Raw genomic sequence first — 19132 nt, forward strand, 5'->3', positions numbered from 1 at the left:
CTCTCCCAATCATCACTCAGCCTCTCTCTTGCATATCTTCCCTAATTTTAAACTGGGTGTTGCTCATTGATAGTTGGTCACAGTGAAAATTGAGGACTTCTAGATGCCTGAGCAAAACCCCTGCAAATAGACCCTTTTTTCTTTTCTTTTTTTTTTCTTTTCTTCAAGATTTAGAAGGTCTCACTTTGATAGGACAAAACATGAATGATTTGTCACGTGACTGTTTTCAAAGTTGTTGCGCATGCCTGAACATCTTCTGAAGCGTTTTTGTCTCTTTTACTGGTGGACTGTTTTAACTGCATCGTGATCTGTAACGACAAAGACTTGTGACAACGGAGGACTTCTTTGTCTGGGAGGGGGGAACCGGCTTAGCTGAGTCAGTGGGCCGGTTCCTCACATGAACATTTTTACTAACATGAAGCTGATCTTTGCTGTGTTTCTTCCTGTTACTGTTGGATGCTTTTCTGTTGCTACAAGTGTGGGGTTGTGTTATTTGAAGTAGCCCAGATTTAAGAGTTATGTAAACTGAATAAGTGTTTGAGGTGGAGGGAGGGAGGCAGAAGTAGTTATTGATCAGAATTGTATTTTTCTGCAGTTGAGAGTGGATGGGTTTTGATATTATTTTAGAGTGTATGGGTGTCCTTAATTGTTTAATTTACTTTAAGTGGGACATCATGATGAATTTCTCAGGATAAAATTACATGTCACAAAACAATAGAGGCAAGTAACTCATTTCCTCTTTTAGTTGGTTTTCACAGTCTGTTTATAGTTTATACGGGAAGCATAACCAGTATGCACACGTAGCTGTATGAATGATCATCATATTGTTTTATTCACCTTTTTTCTTTTCAGCTATTTAAAATGGATAAATAAAGATTTATTTGAAAGTAAAACAATACTGTCTTTAAGTGCCTTAAACCAAATTGCAGCAACGTCTTCCGGCTACACTTCATATTTACTTTTACAGTTTGTTGATTCTACACACTTCTGATTTTTAAACTAGTTAAATGTGCTGTTTTTTTTTGTTGTGAAAGCAGGTGTAGTGGTGTAAATTTAGGGTAATTTTCATAAATAGAAAATGTTTAATTCCACCTTTTTGCATTGTGCTTTTGCCTTAATAACTTTGGTTATTTAGAGGCTTGAGTTTTGTGTGTGTGTGTTCTCACTGTGTCACTGAGCTTTCAGGCTGTTTTTCAGAAACTAATTTACATTGAAAATAATCATTACATAATACTTTGACTTAATCTCCTTGAATGACTAGTGTTAGATATGGATACCCCATAAATGCATGAGTAATAATTTAATAAAAATTAACAAAATGGTCAAATATTATGAGTCACAGAAGCATTTTTCTGTGAGCTTTTTCAGTTTTTCTGGTCTGTATTTTCATACTTAGATTAAAGGGCACATACGGGACAGTTTTACAGTGTGTGTTCCTACTTCTGTTTAAGTAAATGAATGCATTTCCTTCCACAGATATATTTTTTTTTATTAAATCACTTATTTACATGAGTACAACGAGGGCACAGAATTTTTATTGCATTGCAAAAATGAATATTTTTACAGATTGAGCTGACAATTTTTTTAAGGAGAAAAAATATTTTTGATGCTCTTTCATCTCACAACTTTCAGTGATCTACTGGAATATTATTTCTTTCAGTTCAATGGAAGAGGGTTTCTTAAAATATTGACTTAATAAATAATGAGAATATTAGTCATTGAAAATATTTGTTCTTGCTAGAAAAACCTCACACTCATTACATTTAGTGGCAACTAAAAAGGTCTTGCAAAATAGATTTTTTTTCAAGAGGGCATAGAATTTTAATAAAAATATTTTATTCTTATTTCTTCATAACTAAAATTCTTTAAAAAAGAATATTTTATTTGTTTTGGGAAGTATTAACTTCCACAACCAATTATTACCAGGATGATCACAAAAATCTGTTCAGTTTCTAGATGGATTTGTGATTAGGATACGCATATTATTAACCATTAATTTCAGATACGTTTGAATAGCTTTTATAACTGTAACGCCGGTTAGTATTTCACAGAGAATTTCTTGAAACTCATTAAATGATTAAAATAGTTGCAATTGTCAATAAAATTTAACACTGGGCGTCCATGGAGTTTAAGTTTCTAATTTCCTGATGTTCCCGAATGTAACACGTCGCTTAGTGATGTCGTCATTAAACAAGCAGTTCAGCTGAAGCTTGCCTAAAGCACAAATACGTTACCAGATAAACGCTACCTGAACAACTTCCAGTACAAACAATAAAGTTAGAATATCTACAGCAGTCATGTCTGTAGATTATGCTGCCGGCCTATCGCCGTATGCAGACAAGGGTGTTTGCGGACTTCCTGAGGTAAATTATAGAAGCTTTTAGCTAAATGTAAAAATCTTGTTTAAGAGCTAGCTAGCGGCTTAAAAACAGTTTCAATAAGCACGCGTTTAAATATGTCAGGTTCTGTAGTAAAGGGCATTGAATAAGTGTAAACAGTGTCTTGTGAAAAGGTCCTTTTCCCATATTGTACTGCGTACGCTGACGTGAAAGAAAGTAGTCAAGTGTCATTAATAAAATACGTTACAAGAACAAAAGCTTCAAATGTATGCATTTTATTTCAGTGTTGTTTCTGCTACTTAAACAAAACTGCAGCGATAACTTTGAGTAAATTATAAGAAGTATCTTTATTTTCGAAAGGACATTCATTTATACTTTGAGCTATTACATGAAAACAATAAATTTGTCAGTGAAATCCTTTCTCAAAACATCCCATGTTTAAATACTAAGTTTAAAAAAGTATTTGATGATTGTGTGATTGTGCCAGATGATGCAGCCAGTGTTTTCTGATCTGTGGCAGAGCTTTGAGAGTCCTGAGGAGCTGAAGGCAAAGGTGGACACGCTTGCTCAGTTAATTAAAGAATCTAAATACTTGGTTGTCCACACAGGAGCTGGAGTCAGCACCTCAGCAGGCATCCCTGACTTCAGGTGAGATATAATGTAGAGCACTACTTATTCTTCCACATTTTCTCTTGAAATACTGTACTCAGGTGTTTGCAAAAGCTCATGCACCTTCAGAAAGATACAGATATTTAATGTCAGACCCCATAAGACAGCATAGAAACTGCTGATTAGTTTGGCTGTAACAGTTATTAGATTTAACCAGTGTTTCTCAATCCAGGTCCTCAGGACCCACTGCCCTGCTTTGTCTTAGATGTGTTTCTACTCCAACACACCTGATTCAGATTAATGAACTTCCTCATCAACTTATTTGCAAATCTGTTAATAAGCTATTCATTTAATTTCAGCTTCTTAATTTAGGGTTACCTCTAAAACAGTGATCTCCAACCCTGGTCCTCAAGGCCCACTATCCTGCATAAATTAGTTATTTCTCTGCTGCAACACACATGATTCAAATTAAATGGATCCCTGACAAGCTCTGCACAATTCTGCTATTGTGCCATTAATCTAAGTCAGGTGTGTTGAAGCAGGGAAACATCAAAAGTCTACAGTGGGTGAGGACCAGAATCGAGAAACACTGGATTTAATTCTCACTTCCCTCCCTCCTCAATTTATTCTTCATCTGAAATGAGTAAAAAAGGACCTTGATGACAAATGTTTTTTGGAAACAAGTTGTTTTGCTTGAACTCTTCCATTGGCACTCGTCTCCAGCTCTGTCTGTCAACCACATTTGAAGCATAATAGTTGCACAGAAAACTAACATAGTATGTTATTTTCTCACCATGGTCTATATTTTTATACCAGGAGCTCTTTAAGAGTGACCTGAACAGACATTACAGGTTGAATGTACTACTCACTATCAAATAAAAACAATTTGCTAGCATAGTACTAGATGTCATTAACAGAGAGTGTATTTCAGTAACTTAGCCTCATCCTCTTAGCATTGTTTTACAAAAAGAAAATAAAAAGTTTTGTACAAAACTAAAGGCGTAAAAAAAGAATGTAAGATTCTTTTATTACTGAAAAGCTACACCCCAGTATAAGATAAGATCATCTGTACTGATCTTTTATTTAAATTAGCTAAATATATTTAATCTTAAATGAGCTGCTCATGTGATTCCAAGGTAGGGTCTCCAAATAATTTGTGGTCAACATTTTATCTGTATTTAGTTTTTACGTACAAGTTTCCTTTCAAAGCCTGGCAGTGAAATCTTTGAGTGCAGAATGCTATTCTAAATATGCAGCTGTTCTGCACTATTTGTGTATAGCATGAAGATTTTATAGAGGAACAGGCAATTTCTAAATCTCAATATCACTCGAACAGATATTAAGATTAGAGCAGAAGCTGCAGTAACAAACAATTAATATAAAAGTAGGACTATTACTGATTTTAAAAATTAGTGATGGGACTGCTTTTTTCTTTATCTTCCTTGTCATTTCAAACTTATCGCCTACAGTTTTTTTTAGCCTTTTGTATGTTTTTTGCACAGTAGGTCTTAGTACACAGGAGAGTGGACATTTTCTCACCATCAAAGGCTTGTAGAAGAAGAGTGCAGTTCAGAGGGTGACAAAGAAGACAGCAATCACTGGTTGTGGATGCTGTTTTGTGATAAGTTCAAGAGTACATATTTATATATGAATATATATATATATATATATATATATATATATATATATATATATAGATATATATATATATATATTTATATATATAGATATATATATATATATATATATATATATATATATATATATATATATATATATATATATATATATAGATATATATATATATATATATATATATAGATATATATATATATATATATATATATATATATATATATATTATATCACATTATATTGGTTAGGTAATGCAAGAACAGGGAACCGTGTGGTAATTGACATCGCAAAAAATGTGAAAAGATGAAGGAAATAAGCAAGAATAACAGATTTTTCTCCACTTCTCCCTGATAAAAACCAGTAGAGCAGAACAAATGTCTGTGGAAGGATGTTGAATTTTATTTTTATTTTTTTTTTTGTTTTTTGTTTTCTTTTTTTCTTTACAGGTACAGGTTTTTCTATCATCAACATGTCCCCTAGATGTCAGTAGTTGTTGCAAACTGTTCTTTTAAAAGCATCGTCAGAGTTTACAATAAATCAAGATCCAGCCTAATTTATTTTCTATAAATTGCAAACATACAAACTAAATAACAACAGCCAGAAGAAACTGCGATATATTAGGAATAAAAGTCACAACATTACAATCTGAAAAACATGAGATCCAGAACTTTTAGAAGTCTTGAAGTGAGAGTTATTAGGCTGCTGATATAAATTATTCTATGAATTATTCTCATTCTTCACACTCCATCACATTGATTTTTTTTTTATTATTATTTTATGACTTTCACTTTGCTGCTGAATTAAATATCTGCCATGATACATTTGCATCATGACCTTGGCTATCTAAGCTGTACTGTACTGTCAAGAGAGCCAGAACTGATCTTTGTTTTCTTATATTTTGTCAGTGCGCACTCTGGATCCTCTTGATTTGGTGTTTTTATTTATCTTTTGTAGCTGCTCTGTTTGAGCAGTAGGAAGGAAATGGTTGCTTGTTACAAATCAGGTCAAGCTGATATAAAGTGTAGCTCTTTTTTTTCCCATTATAAGGTAAATAATTTTTTGTTTTTGTGTTAACAAGTATGCAGCCCTCCAAACTCGTATAGGAAATGTAAACAGAGATGCACATGTTTGCTGATCTAGAGACAGATGAATTTTTAATTGGTCTGCCTGTCAGTCAGCTGGACTTGACCCAGGGGGGTTACATCATTAAAGCCAGGGTTTCTATATACACATGCAATATATATATATACCCACTGTTATATGCACAAACAAAGGCTCCAGATGAGAGGAGGTTTGGCCCCTCAGGTTAACATTATCACCAATATCAAAGCCTGAAAATAAATAGATCCTTTGGGGCTTTCACATCCAGCAGATGGCACATGTAATATATGATGCACACCCCACGACTTTACTGTTGATGAACCTTTAAACCGGTCTTTGCTGAGCAGGCAGTAAACAGGACTCTTGATGAAAGACAGAGCAGTTGAAGTTCTAACGAAAAGTGAATGACGGGTCTCTTGTGGCCACATTTGAGGACTCAAAGGATGCTTTCCCTTGTTTGCTCTCAGAATAACTCGACAACTACCAGGATGTTAGATGATTTCAGCGCTGACAGCTCCGCTGTGTTCATCAGTCCGGTCACACACCCCAAAACCGAATGGTTAATCAAAGGAGCACAAACAGAACACATTCTGGCTGGACAATAAAATGAGTACACTTCAGTTTAAAAACTTGTGACTGTTTACAATCCAGGGACTTTAAGAAAGTCAGCTCCAAATCCTTAAGATGCAGCTATTAATAAACAGATTAATAATCATTAGATAAAAACCAAGGCAGCATGGGTTGACATGTTTTTCTCAAGTCCTTGTTATATTACTGCTTACCCAGTCCTGATCCTTATTCCATGTACACTCTTACAGGGGCCCCAAGGGTGTATGGACGTTAGAAGAAAAAGGTGAATCCCCTCACTTTGAGACCACATTTGAAGATGCCCGCCCCAGTTTAACTCACTTAGCCCTCCTGGGACTTGAAAGGGCCGGATATCTCAAGTATCTCATCAGCCAGAACGTAGACGGCCTGCATGTTCGATCGGGCTTCCCCAGGTAACCCCAGCCTGCTGATAGCAGTGAACATCAAATCAATTGGAAGCTTGCTTTGAAGATCTTGTCTGGAACATTTAGGGAGGTCTGTTTGCACATGTGCAACATAATATTTAAAATGATGCTTTAATTACTGTGGTTTTGCTATTTTAAAAAGAGCAGTTTATGTCTACAGATGGTGAGTATTCTATAAGCGTGACACTTTGCATCACTGTGTTTCAGTGGTAGTTACTGAGAAACCAAACAGTGGCTGTAAGAAGAGTTCTTTCTTTTGCCATTATTTTTAGTATCCATTGACGGCCACCAAAGCTGAATTTTCCTAATACAAAGTCCTTCATAAATAAATATATACCATTCTCATTAGAATTGTTGAGTTTTGTGCTCAGAGCTTTATTATTAAATATAGTCAAATGCAACAAAAAGGCTTTCATCATTGTGAAATAAAAAAAAAGAAAGAAAACTGAAAAACTACCTTTTTGATTAATTTAATTAGTTTAGTAACAATCTAAAAAAGCTTTAACACCATGTTTCGGTGCTCACACAACCTGAATTTACCAATAATTATGCACATTTTTTCAATCAGAAGTGACAGCAGTGCTCTGGGAGCATCTAAAAGGGTTTCATCACAAAAACAACTATTTCACCTGCTAACATGAGTTTAAAATTACAGTCTTAACATTTGTTTTCACAGCGGTTTCATTAAACCACACTCTAAACCGAGAAGAAGCTCTGTGGGAAAACCACTTAAGGACAGCACTGTCAGCAGATGGACAGTCTTTCTGGGATGATGCTGAGGCTGATGGATAACCTGAACTGGGCATTCAACAACATGAACAAATGGTTGAAATGGAAAAGATGGGAGTGTTGTAAACTGGCCAGAAATGGGTCATGGCCTTGGTCAAGCTAGAAGCCGCTGGACAGAGCTGATGTCTGCGACAGTAAAAGAGAAACCTTCAAACTTTTAGGAGTTTGGTCATGCATCAGTGGAAAAGTGGCAGAAACTAATCATAATTCTGACCAGGAGTGTCTGCAACATTTCAGCTGCAGTGTGAGGTTCAGCGAGGAGTGAAGAGAGTTAATAAGTGACAAGTTGATGCAAGGCTCTCATTCATTAAGTTTACAGAAAATACAGGTGGAAACAACCACATCATCTTTGTGTTTTTTTTTTTTGAAGTCATGATTTTTTGCAAAAATATTGCACATTGAGATAATCATATTGTTTCACATCTTCCTGCTGTATGATGAATTTTGACTTTTCCTTTTGACACTGCTGCTTTGTGATCACAGCTGTAACAGCATCACTGCTCAGTTTAGTGTGTTTGCGCACAGTGGTCGGAAACTGGACTAAGCCCAAGGCTGATAGTCCAATTTTTTATTCTACACATACATCCAACCTTTGCACTTATTGAAGGACTTGCGTTTCCTGGAAGCCATTTATTAACTTTCTCCACCCTTAATCAGGTTTTCTGAAATGAGGTCAGACATTGAAGCGGTTCTCGGAGGAAATCACTGAAACAGCAGAAGAGCTAGTACAGTGAGCTAGTTGGCTCTAATCTGCAGAGGTAACGGGCAAAAAACGCAGAATAGAACATGAGCTCTCAGAATATTGATTAAGCATAAGCTGCAATGAAAGACAAAGTTCTGCTTGAGAGGCTTCACACTGAGATTTAAAGACATGGTTTTAAGTGGATATCATCTGTTATTTTACTGACTTTGTTGACTTTTGTCTTCTGTCAGGGACAAGTTATCAGAGCTTCATGGAAACATGTTTGTGGAGGAGTGTGAGAAGTGTGGCAGGTATGTGTGTGCACACTCACAAGTCACTTTTTGATTTGTAAAACTTTGACAAGCTGATGTTGTTTAACTGAATTTTGCATTTTATCAGATCCATTTGTTTGTTACACAACCAGAAAAGCCTCCATCAGAAACATGCAGAAAAATGAGGTTCAGTGGCATTAGAGTTCACAACATCTAAGCTTTCTTGCATTGCATGATTGCTTTTGTCAGCATGGGTATCTGTCATCCTCCTGCAGGGATTTTAACAGATTTAAAGGTTTTGCAGTTTTTTTTATGTGTTTACCAAGCTAAAGCTATACATTTATAAGCCACTTTATTAGGTATGCCAATCCAGGACTTAGACTGACCCCCTTTTGCCATCAGTACCGCCTTAATTCTTTGTCATAGATTCAAGAAAGATGTCAGAAACATTTCTCAGATTTTGCTCCATATTGACATGATAGCATCACACAGCTGCAGCAGATTTGTCAGCTGCACAACCATGATGATAACCTACTGTTCCACCACACTAGATCTGGTGACTGTGGAGGCCATGGAGTACAGTCAACTTATTATGTTAACGAAACCATTTTAAGATCATTTGAGCTTTGTGACATGGTGCATTATCCTGCTGGAAGTAGCCGTCAGAAGATGAGTACACTGTGGTCATAGCAGGTTAAAAAGTGGTTTCAACAATGCAATGCAACAATACTGTGGTGTTTAAACTATGCTCACTTGGTACTGCAAGGCCCAAAGATTGCCTAAATAATATTCCCACACACCATTACAGCACCAGCAGTCTGAATGCTTGATGCAAGTGGGAATTGTAGCCTCGGCTTCCTGTTCTTATCAGACAGCGTAGTCTTCTGCTGCTGATGTAGAATTGACGTGTTGTACATTCAGATAGGGTATTCTGCATACCTTGGTTGTAACCAGTGCGTTTTTTGAGTCACTGTTGCCTCTCTATTTACTTTTCCAACCAGTCTACCCATCCTCTTCAGACCGCTGACATAAAGAAGGAATTTTTGTCCAGATAACTGCTGCTCACTGGATATTTTCCTTTTTTAAGACCATTTTCTGTAAACCCTGGGGATTGCCATGTGCAAATCCCAGTAGATCAGCAGTTTCTGCAATCCTCAGACCAGCTGTTTTGCACCACACTACAAAATCTCCTAAACCTTATTTCTTCTTCATTTTGATTTTTGGTTTGAACTTCAGCAAGTTGTCTTGACCATGTCTACATGCCTGAATGGGTTGAGTTACTGCCATGTAATTGGCTGATTAGTTATTTATGTTAACAAGCAACTGAACAGGTGTACCTAATAATAATAGTGACAGAAAAATCTTAATAATAAAAGTAATAAGAGGTTATAGAAAAAAAAAAACATAATATTGATCTGAAAACCATGAGTACAACCATAGAAGCATAAAAGGGGCTGAACCAGACGGCCAAGTTGCAACAGCAGAAAAAACATGTCTGTCCTAATTAAAGGCTGCAGTTCACATCCCAGGTGTAATTGTCTCTGTGATGTTTTTTGTACATGAGCAAGGCACCTTCATAATTAATACTAAATGAGCTTTTTGTTTGTTCATAATCCCCTGCACAACAATGGGCTCTGGGACAACTTACAAAAGGTTAATACACTGTTGTTATCTCAACATGTTTCCGGAAATTAGACAGTAACTTCAATTTCCCTCTGTGGCTTTCACAGTCTCAGGCAGGAGTTTACATTTGGGATGAAATTTAACATGCGGGAGCTGAAGAATAAGTGCACGTGTAAACAGTTCAACAATACAATGTTGTAAAATCCCTCATTTCCTCCAATAGCTGGCTGTCTGGAGCTTAAAGCAAATGTTTTGTTTGTTTTTTTTATTTTATTTTATTTTTATTAAATGGATCTCCCATTGGGGCCTGTGATTAGCTTTGTCCTCTTTCCTCTGGATGCAGTATTAAAGTCTGATATTTGTGGTTTTCCAGGCAGTACATCAGAGAAAAGGTGATTGGTGTGATGGGGCTGAAACCAACAGGACGTTACTGCGATGTGGTGCGGTCCAGAGGACTAAGAACCTGCAGGTGACACATTTGTTTGGTTGTGCACTTGACAGTTACATTTGTTTTATTGTCACTAATATGATTGTATTTATGTATTCCCAATTATAAAAGAGGGAAGCTGATCAGCACCATACTGGATTGGGAGGATGCTCTTCCTGACAGAGACCTGAACAGAGCAGATGAGGCAAGCAGGTGAGACAAAAATGCATCATTTGTGTCATCACCTGCCTTCATAACCAAGTAACACACAGTTCCTTCTCTTATGCATCCCGATTTTCTCTGACATACCTGTTTCATCTCATGCTGAAAGGCACAAGCAGCTGTTAAAGCCTGTCCTGTGAAGCGAAAAATGTGAAACGAAGTGTTGGATTGATTTGTTTGAGCGCTCTGTGGCTTTGGTGTCAGTGTCCTGACATGCAAAGGGGTGCTTATTTGAAAACCTTTTTGGGGGTTTATGTATGCATCACAGTCTGCTTTAATCTTTTCTCCCAAGAACATTTCCATTTTTTCTTTCCACTAAAAGCTCATGCCATGTGTTTACCAAGCAGAAAACTGAATTGAATGTATGTGTGTCACCTTGATGCGCTGACACTCAATAGATGCATAATTACCATTTAAATTGCAGAGAGGATCTTTAGAGCACCGACCTTTGAACTCCAGTTTGTTTGTGACTGCGAAAAAATGTGACAAATAACTGCGTGTTATTCAAATCTGGTTTCTAGTTCAGATGGATGGTGTCTGAATGTTGCATCTCATACGTGATCAGACTGTATAGCTTTAAATTATACCTCATATCATGTCTGCTTTCTTAAAGTTGTCATTAAGAGCAAGTGTAGGCTGTGCATGTAGTTTGATCTAGATTTGCTCTAAATAACTCATGTGTAGCTTTTGTTGGTATTGAATAAAGGACTGCTGCTATGGATAAGCTACTTTAGCCTCATTTCTTGAAGTGTTAGAGTGCAGGGACCTCAGTAAGCAGACGTTGTACAGTGAGTATGCTTTACTACATAATATTTTCAAATCTCGCCTCATGTTGCACAATTACCAAAACTACATGCACTGCAACCCTTAAAACACCAAGAAATAAATGTATGCAACGTCATGAGAAGGTGCGTATTATTCTGCAGGCATTGTGCAAAACACGGATTGTGTATTATTTATTTATTTACTTAATCATTTATATATGGAACGTTTCCTGTTTTTTACCTTTCAACCCTATTTCTAGTGCTTCTAAAATGAGTTGCACCAAAATTTCACAGTTCAGTGGTGCAATGACAGTAAAGGTATTCTGGTGTTTGCCAGCATCTCTGTGGTAATTGCAGAGTTTTCTCAAGATGGATGCATATGAGAAGTGCACGTATTTTATTTAAAAACTTTTACACAACCCCATTCCTAAAAAGTTGTGATGCTGTGTTAAATGTAAATAAAATGGAATCCAATGATTTGTAAATTTCATAACTCACATTTTATTTCCAGTAGAACATATCGACATATCGGATGTTGGAAACTGAGACATTTTACCATTAAATTCAAAATTAGCTCATATTTTAATGAAATGATAAAATGTCTGTTTTAACGTCTGATATGTTGTTTGTGTTCTGTTGGTAGTGAAATATGAGTTTATGAGACTCAAAGTATTCCGTTTTTATTCTACAATTTACAGTGTTCCAGTTTTTTGCGGGGGAATTTGGGTTGTAAATAAACCAGGCCCAGCTTTGATTATTTTTTCCCAGGTTTTCTGTTTTACACCGACTCTCATTTACACCTGCATGTATAAATTACCATCAGTGAATAATGAGAACATCAGATGAATGTTAAAGAAGTCAGATCCCCTGTTTACGCATTATTTAACCCCCACACCCCCTCTCTGTTGACATGCAGACGAGCAGACCTAGCACTGACGCTGGGCACGTCCATGCAGATTAAACCCAGTGGAGATCTCCCACTCCTCACAAAGCGTAAAGGAGGGAAAGTGGTTATTGTCAACCTGCAGCCTACAAAACATGCAAGTATTATTCACACAGAACCATTACACACATGTCAAGTGTTTCATATTAGAAACGTTGTTTTTTGTATACGCTTTGCCCAGATAAAAAAAAACAAAAAAACTGCTGTACAGTAACATCCAGGCCTAAAGAATGAGGCCAATGTGGAAATGCCTAAAACTGCAGTTCCTTGAATGATCACTTGAGGAGGAATAATTTGTATAAATTGTATTAATTTTTAATTGCATAATAAAGAGCATGGTTTGGCGAGTGCTATTGCATCGATCAAACAGCTGTGCAAAGTCAGATCTGTCCTTGTGGATCATATCTAGGTCCAAAAACAAGATGATGCCAAATGACACTGCATCAGAAAATCATGTGATAAATCTTTCAATGAGAAATTTGTTTGTTTTTTTTTTTATTTTACATTTTTTAATTAATTTATTTATTTTTTTCTTTTAACCCATAAGAGCCCGACGTGACATATTTGTCACATACAGTTTCTGAAACATTTTGCTTCAATTTATGGTTTAAACTTTGCTCAAAATCCTGTTGAACACAATCTGATATTTGTCTTGTGTCCCGTAATAGATACCCAGAAGCAGAAAACCACATTATAATATTTTAATATATCACATGGTAATAAATGGTAGATATCCTCATATTTAAAAAAAAAAATGGACATTTCTTACCATTTTTATCATGGGTCGGCCTTAACGGGTTAAGCCACTCCAACAACCAACACAAAGTGTCACAAATCTTAATCACAGGGAACTCAGGGAAACCTTTTTGGGTTTTCTTGACTTTTTACAAAAAGAATCAAATCTTAAATTGCTCACTATCATATTTGTATTCAAGTTCACTCATACTTTGTAATTATAGACAGAAAAACATTTCATTAGGTGAGTGATTGCAGTAGGGGAGGGATAATTACAATGATCAGACCTGTTCATTGCAATCAGACTCAGATTTCCGATGTGAATAGAAAATTAAAGAGTAAAACCTCTCTACACGAAATTTAGTTAATAAATGAATGAAACAGTGTATAAAACTGGTGGCCAAACCTATTTTATGTTGCTGAATTTCCAAGTTTAACTTATGTCTTTTTCTCTCTTGCAGGACAAGCATGCTCACCTGCGTATCCACAGTTACGTGGATGAGGTCATGAAACAGCTGATGCAGCTTTTAGGTTTAGACATCCCAAAATGGGAGGGACCAACCATCTGCGAGAGCTCCACAGCCCCATCTGAGGCCACCACTGATAACAAACCACTTTGCAACATTTCCGTAGAGGAAAAAGTGAAAAGGGACGAAGTTAAGGAGGAAAGTAAAAGAGAAGCAACACAGCTAAAAGAGGATGAGAGTGATAAGGAGGAGACTGTGCCAGTAAAGAGAGAGAGAGCAGAAGAGAAATAACCTTTGGTAGATTCCTCACTAAAAGTTTCCAGCATAAACCCGTCCAGAAACATCAGTTTCATGCAGGACAAAAACCTTTTTTTTTTTTTTTTTTTTGTAGTAATCTCATTAATCCCACATTTCTGATTCTCCCCTCACAGCCCTGATGAGCAGTCATGTGGTACAGATTCAACTAAAACTACACAAATTGGAAATGTTGTTTTTCCACATAGTAACACTCTTGGAAATTCTCAGGCAGTGATGTAAAAGTTCAGCTTCCTGCAGTGGGGGATTTTTTTTTTTTTTTTTTTTTTTGTGTTATCCAGCTCGGAGCTTTGTTTTGCTGAATGAACAAGTCTTCAACAGACAGGACAACACGATGAGATCTGGAGCACATCGTTATAAAGAAAGTTTTTAATAAGGTGTGTAAGTTTGCTGCATCGTATTAATATTTATAGCCCTATGCTCCAGATTTTGTCCCTGCAGATTTAGCCTTTTAAGACTCCATGGTTTGATATGTTATGAAAAGGAATATGAAGTGAGCTTCTCTGTCTGACAGACTAGTTGCTGCATACAGCTCTGGTAAATTTTAGGTCATGTCTGATTTTGGACCATAAATGAGTCATAATCATGTTGTATGTTTTCAGAAACAGTTTTTTATCTCAGGAGAACGTTGTACACACACAGTTAAGGTTATTTTTTTTTTTACATAATTCACTGTGCATATAAACATGTTTTAGCAATAAACACACTACCTTTGTGAAGAAAAAACAAAGTCAGTCTTGTGTCCATTGTGGCTGGTTGCAAACTTAGAGCTGTTTGTCTGAGATGTGCTTTCTGTGCTGCTGCTTAACAACTCATTAACATCTCTGAAGTCAGCATTTAAACACTTCTGTAGTGTTTAAAAATATATTATGAATCACTGCATTGAGAAGGAACTTCATAATCACGGCCATTGAAACACTGACGTCAGTGGGAAGATGAGAGAGACGAGCAGCCAGCTTCTTTCCCATGCAATCCTGATCCTTTTCTATTTTTTATCGTTTTGAGCAGCTGTGTCCAGGCGTTTTTATAAGCATATGATTAGACATTAGTTTCAGTTCATTAAGACTCTTTGTCTTTGCAGAAATTTAAGTTGGGAAACATAACGCATAAAAACTGTGAATGGGTGATTGCAGAGCTCTCATTACTGCTCTTACATCTAGTAACTTGTTTTTCATTGCATCTGCTCTGTAGTGCTGATAAGTTTTCACACCATTTCTGAAATCTTCTTGCCTTGTTTTCATCATTACTTTAGATGTGACATCAGGCCGAATTGTATGAAGATATGTATTCCTTAAATAAATTGTCAGATGTCACATTTGATATGTATGCTGTAAGAGGGTTATCTCCCTCATATCTCCCATTTCAGCAGTTCTCCGTGTTTTTAGGTTGTAATTTTAAGAGATCAAAAGACTATTGACACACCGTCAGTAGCACTTGACATTTTGTAAACCCATTAAAATTTCCATGCTGTAAAACAAGTTTTCACACAAGAAGTAGATAACTGCTACATTGATTTAGTTTTTCTTTTGCTGCTGTTTGGGCTGCTGTTCTACAAGGCTGGTTTCTCTTTGAAATTCAGTTCACAGACTTTTCTGCCATTTTCTTGTAGTATTTGCTAGTAAAATTCAGATTTCATTCTTCTGTCAGTTATATCAAACCATCCACAGGCTGGTTTGATCATGTTCAGAGGATGCAGTATGTCTTTAGGTGATCTGGTTAAACTAAAAAAATATTGGATATTTATATGGATATTTTACTAAGTACTTCAGCACTGGTTATCAGCTTGGTAAGTTAGCCCAGGGTTTCTAACTCTGAATATTTGCATATCGATGTAAAGCAGCTGGAGCTGTCATTAGATGACCAACGACAGTTATGCACTGAAAGGCCACTTTATTAGGTACATCTTGCCAGTACCAGTTTGGACCTCTTTCCTTGGAACTTCCTTAAATCTATGTGGCATCGATTCAGCTATGTGTTGGATTTATACCTAAAATTTTGCTCCATATTGACATCTAGCATTAACAGTTGCTGCGGATTTATTGGATGCACATCCATGATGTGAATTTCCTGTTCATCCACACCAGATGTGGTGACTGAGGAGGCCATTGGAGTATAGTGAAGTCATTGTCATGTTCAAGGAAATTATTCTTAAATGGTTTGGGCTTTGTGGCATGGTGCATTATCTTGTACTTTGGTGTACCCATCTTCTAGCAAAGTACCAGGCCCATCTTTGGCAAAGTATTCCAAAAAATATCTCCCACACCATTACATGTATACAGGACAGGATGGATCGATATTTTCTTTTTGTTTCTTCTAAATTCTGGCCCTACCATCTGAATGTGGCAGCTGAAATAGACTCATCAGACCAGGCAACATTATTCCAGTCCTCTATTGTCTAGTTGTGGTGAGCCTGTGTGAAGCCTCATCTTCCTGTTCTTAGCTGAAGGGAGTGGCACCCAGTGTGTTCGTCAGCTGCTCTTTAGGTTACTGTTGTCTTTGATTTTTCTGCCTGTCTGGCCGTAACATAACTTCACCAAATCATCTTGACCATGTCTACATGCCTAAATTAATTGATTTGCTGCCATGTGATTGGCTGATTAGCTATTTGTGTTTAAAATAAATTGAATGGGTCTGCCTAAAAAAGTGGCCTGTTAGTGTAAATATATTTTTAGCAGATTGAAAAGCAAAATCCAGTAGCTGCTTCAGGCAAAATAAGAATGAAAGCTTATTATGAGAAAGTGTAAATGTAGAAGCTGATCAATATCAGACATGAATACAGCAGTAGATGTGGCTTTTTATGGCCGTGTGTTTTATTGGATCAATCATCTTTTATTCATTCTCTATACCGCTTAGTCCAATTTGGGGGGGTGTAGCCTATCCCAGCAATCATGTTTGTGCAGAAAGGGGGAGGAGGCAGTAGTTGCTTTGTATGCATGTTTGTGTGTGTGACTTTGTGAAAGAGACTATAATGAGTGTTTTTTTTTTTTAATTGCTATGTTATCTGTTTTGATGTGTGAAGGCTTGTTTTAATATGCATAAATAGCTTTTTTTTAATATCATGTAAAGCACTTTGTGTTGCCTCCGGCATGAAAAGCACTTTATAAATAAAGTTTGATTTGATTAGCAGGCAAGAGGCAGGGTACACCATGGACAGGTTGTCAGTCCATCGCAGGGCCAACACAGAGAGATAAACAACCACTCACACTCTCCTAGGGAGAATTTAGAGTGACCAATTAACCTAACATGCATGTCCTTGGATGGTAGGAGGAAGCCAGAATACTGACTGATTAATCATTCAATAAAACTTTCTTTATAAAGCACTCTTCATACAAAACAAATTGCAATACAAAGGGCTTTACATAAAAAATACAACAAAAAAAAAAACCATCTAAACCCATAAAGTCCTCAAGACCACAAAACACATACATGACAAATACCAACGTATACATACAGTATAACCACACGCACATACATAATACATAAAATGGTGCTCTCGATCAGTGCTGTCCGAACCAATTGCCGTGGAGAAATTAAAACAGGAATTTAAATAACAGATGTGAAGCTGACAAAAGGATAAAGCCAAATAAAATGGATAAGTAAAATAAAAATAAAGACACTAATAATGGAAAGGGAAAAAAGGATTTATCTAATAAAACAAGTTCATTAATCGTGTGAAGATTATTAATGTAAGTAAAATACAGTTATGCATGTGCTACATGTAAATGTGAGAGAAATGACACTGAATCAGAGCTTATTGAACATCTTTGTTTTCTGTCCTCCAGGTTCTGCAGTGCTAAACAATTCAGTTTTAGTTGACTAGTGACTTTTGACATTTTATGAGATTAATGTAGGTATGAATATAAATCTTCACTTGACACTATTTGCCAAGTTTTATAAGCTGGACATTCATAAATAATATGGACACGAAAGTTTGGGGGGTTAATGAATATAAATTGTTGAAGCTTTAGTATAATCACTCTGCTTTAAACTGCATAACTTTTCCTTTCTGCTGCTTCTAATGAAGACGTTTTTCTACAAAACTCTACAAAGTAAAACTGGAAGCTATTTTAACTAATCTCACATGTAGCCTGCTATTCATATGCTCCCCTCACACACACAAAAGGCCAGCTATCTACCTAGTCTACCTAGTTTTTACAAATGAATTCAAACATACCAAAATGAATAATTTAAAGCAATCTTAAATAACCCCTGAAACAGTCATCATTTTTGAGTCTTGGTAACATACCATAAAATAGCAAAATAAACATTTCCTGTAACTTATAACAGATACTTGATCCCTTGTAGGCACATCACTAATAGTCAAACCCTATAACTACAGGAGGTGATCTACTTTTGCTCCTGGAACACATGGGAAGTATAGTGAGTAGCATAATCGAATTAAATATTTAACAAACAAAACAGTTTTACTTAAATAAACAGAACTACATGTATGTATTGATACTGGTCTGGGTCTGGATTTCAACAGATGTTTATATGAGCTGTACTCAAATAGAAAATAAACCAAACCCGGTATAATTGGTGTCTGCTGAGCACTGAACAAAGATCAAGCTACGATTGGTAAATCAAACAAGTATAGTTAATTCAAGAAGGTTGTTATGAAACAGAAACAGTGACAAATTGTGTGGACAACTGTGCAGCTATAGAAAAAAACCAAAAACTATGATGCTATCACCACCATGCCTCACAGATGAGATAAGGTTCTTCTACTAAAATGCAGATGTTCCTCCTCTAAATAGTAATTCCTCTTTTGTCAAACTACAGACAGTTATAGTTTTGTTGGAGACCATTGGCTTCCTCCAGATTTGTCATACACATCATTGTTCTTCAGTGTTCTACAGCAGGTGGAGTCAAACGTTCACGATTGTAAACGAGCACTTTACGTGAACTCGTTATTCTGCTTTTCACACACACCAAGACCTGATTTCTATCCCACTGGTGGAAAACAACTGACTTTTAACTTTCCAATTAGTTGATAATCCCAGATGTTCACATACTCCTACATTATAGACCTTTTTCAAAGCAGACATTTTGACAAGCCAGCAGGAAGTTCACAGGTGTACTGATATAATCTTCGCAGTTCAGGCTGATGGGGGTGTAATAGTGCAGGGGATATTTTCTTGGCAGACTTTGGGCCCTTTAGTCCCAACAGAACATTGTTTAGACACCACTGCCTAC

At 36.4% G+C, this 19132-nt stretch overlaps 1 protein-coding gene across 1 annotated transcript; it reads left to right on the forward strand.

Annotated features, from left to right (window-relative positions):
• Positions 1 to 2178: 2178 nt before the first annotated feature.
• On the forward strand, positions 2179 to 15331 carry sirt6 (sirtuin 6). Its single transcript, XM_041993243.1, has 8 exons — positions 2179 to 2363; positions 2860 to 2987; positions 6503 to 6685; positions 8420 to 8479; positions 10437 to 10532; positions 10623 to 10703; positions 12393 to 12516; positions 13616 to 15331. The coding sequence occupies exons 1-8, from the start codon at positions 2298 to 2300 to the stop codon at positions 13910 to 13912; spliced, it is 1035 nt and encodes a 344-aa protein (XP_041849177.1). The 5' UTR covers positions 2179 to 2297; the 3' UTR covers positions 13913 to 15331.
• The last annotated feature ends 3801 nt before the right edge of the window (positions 15332 to 19132 follow it).

Source organism: Melanotaenia boesemani, chromosome 8 (genome assembly GCF_017639745.1).
Source record: "Melanotaenia boesemani isolate fMelBoe1 chromosome 8, fMelBoe1.pri, whole genome shotgun sequence".
Taxonomy (NCBI): Eukaryota; Metazoa; Chordata; class Actinopteri; order Atheriniformes; family Melanotaeniidae; genus Melanotaenia; species Melanotaenia boesemani.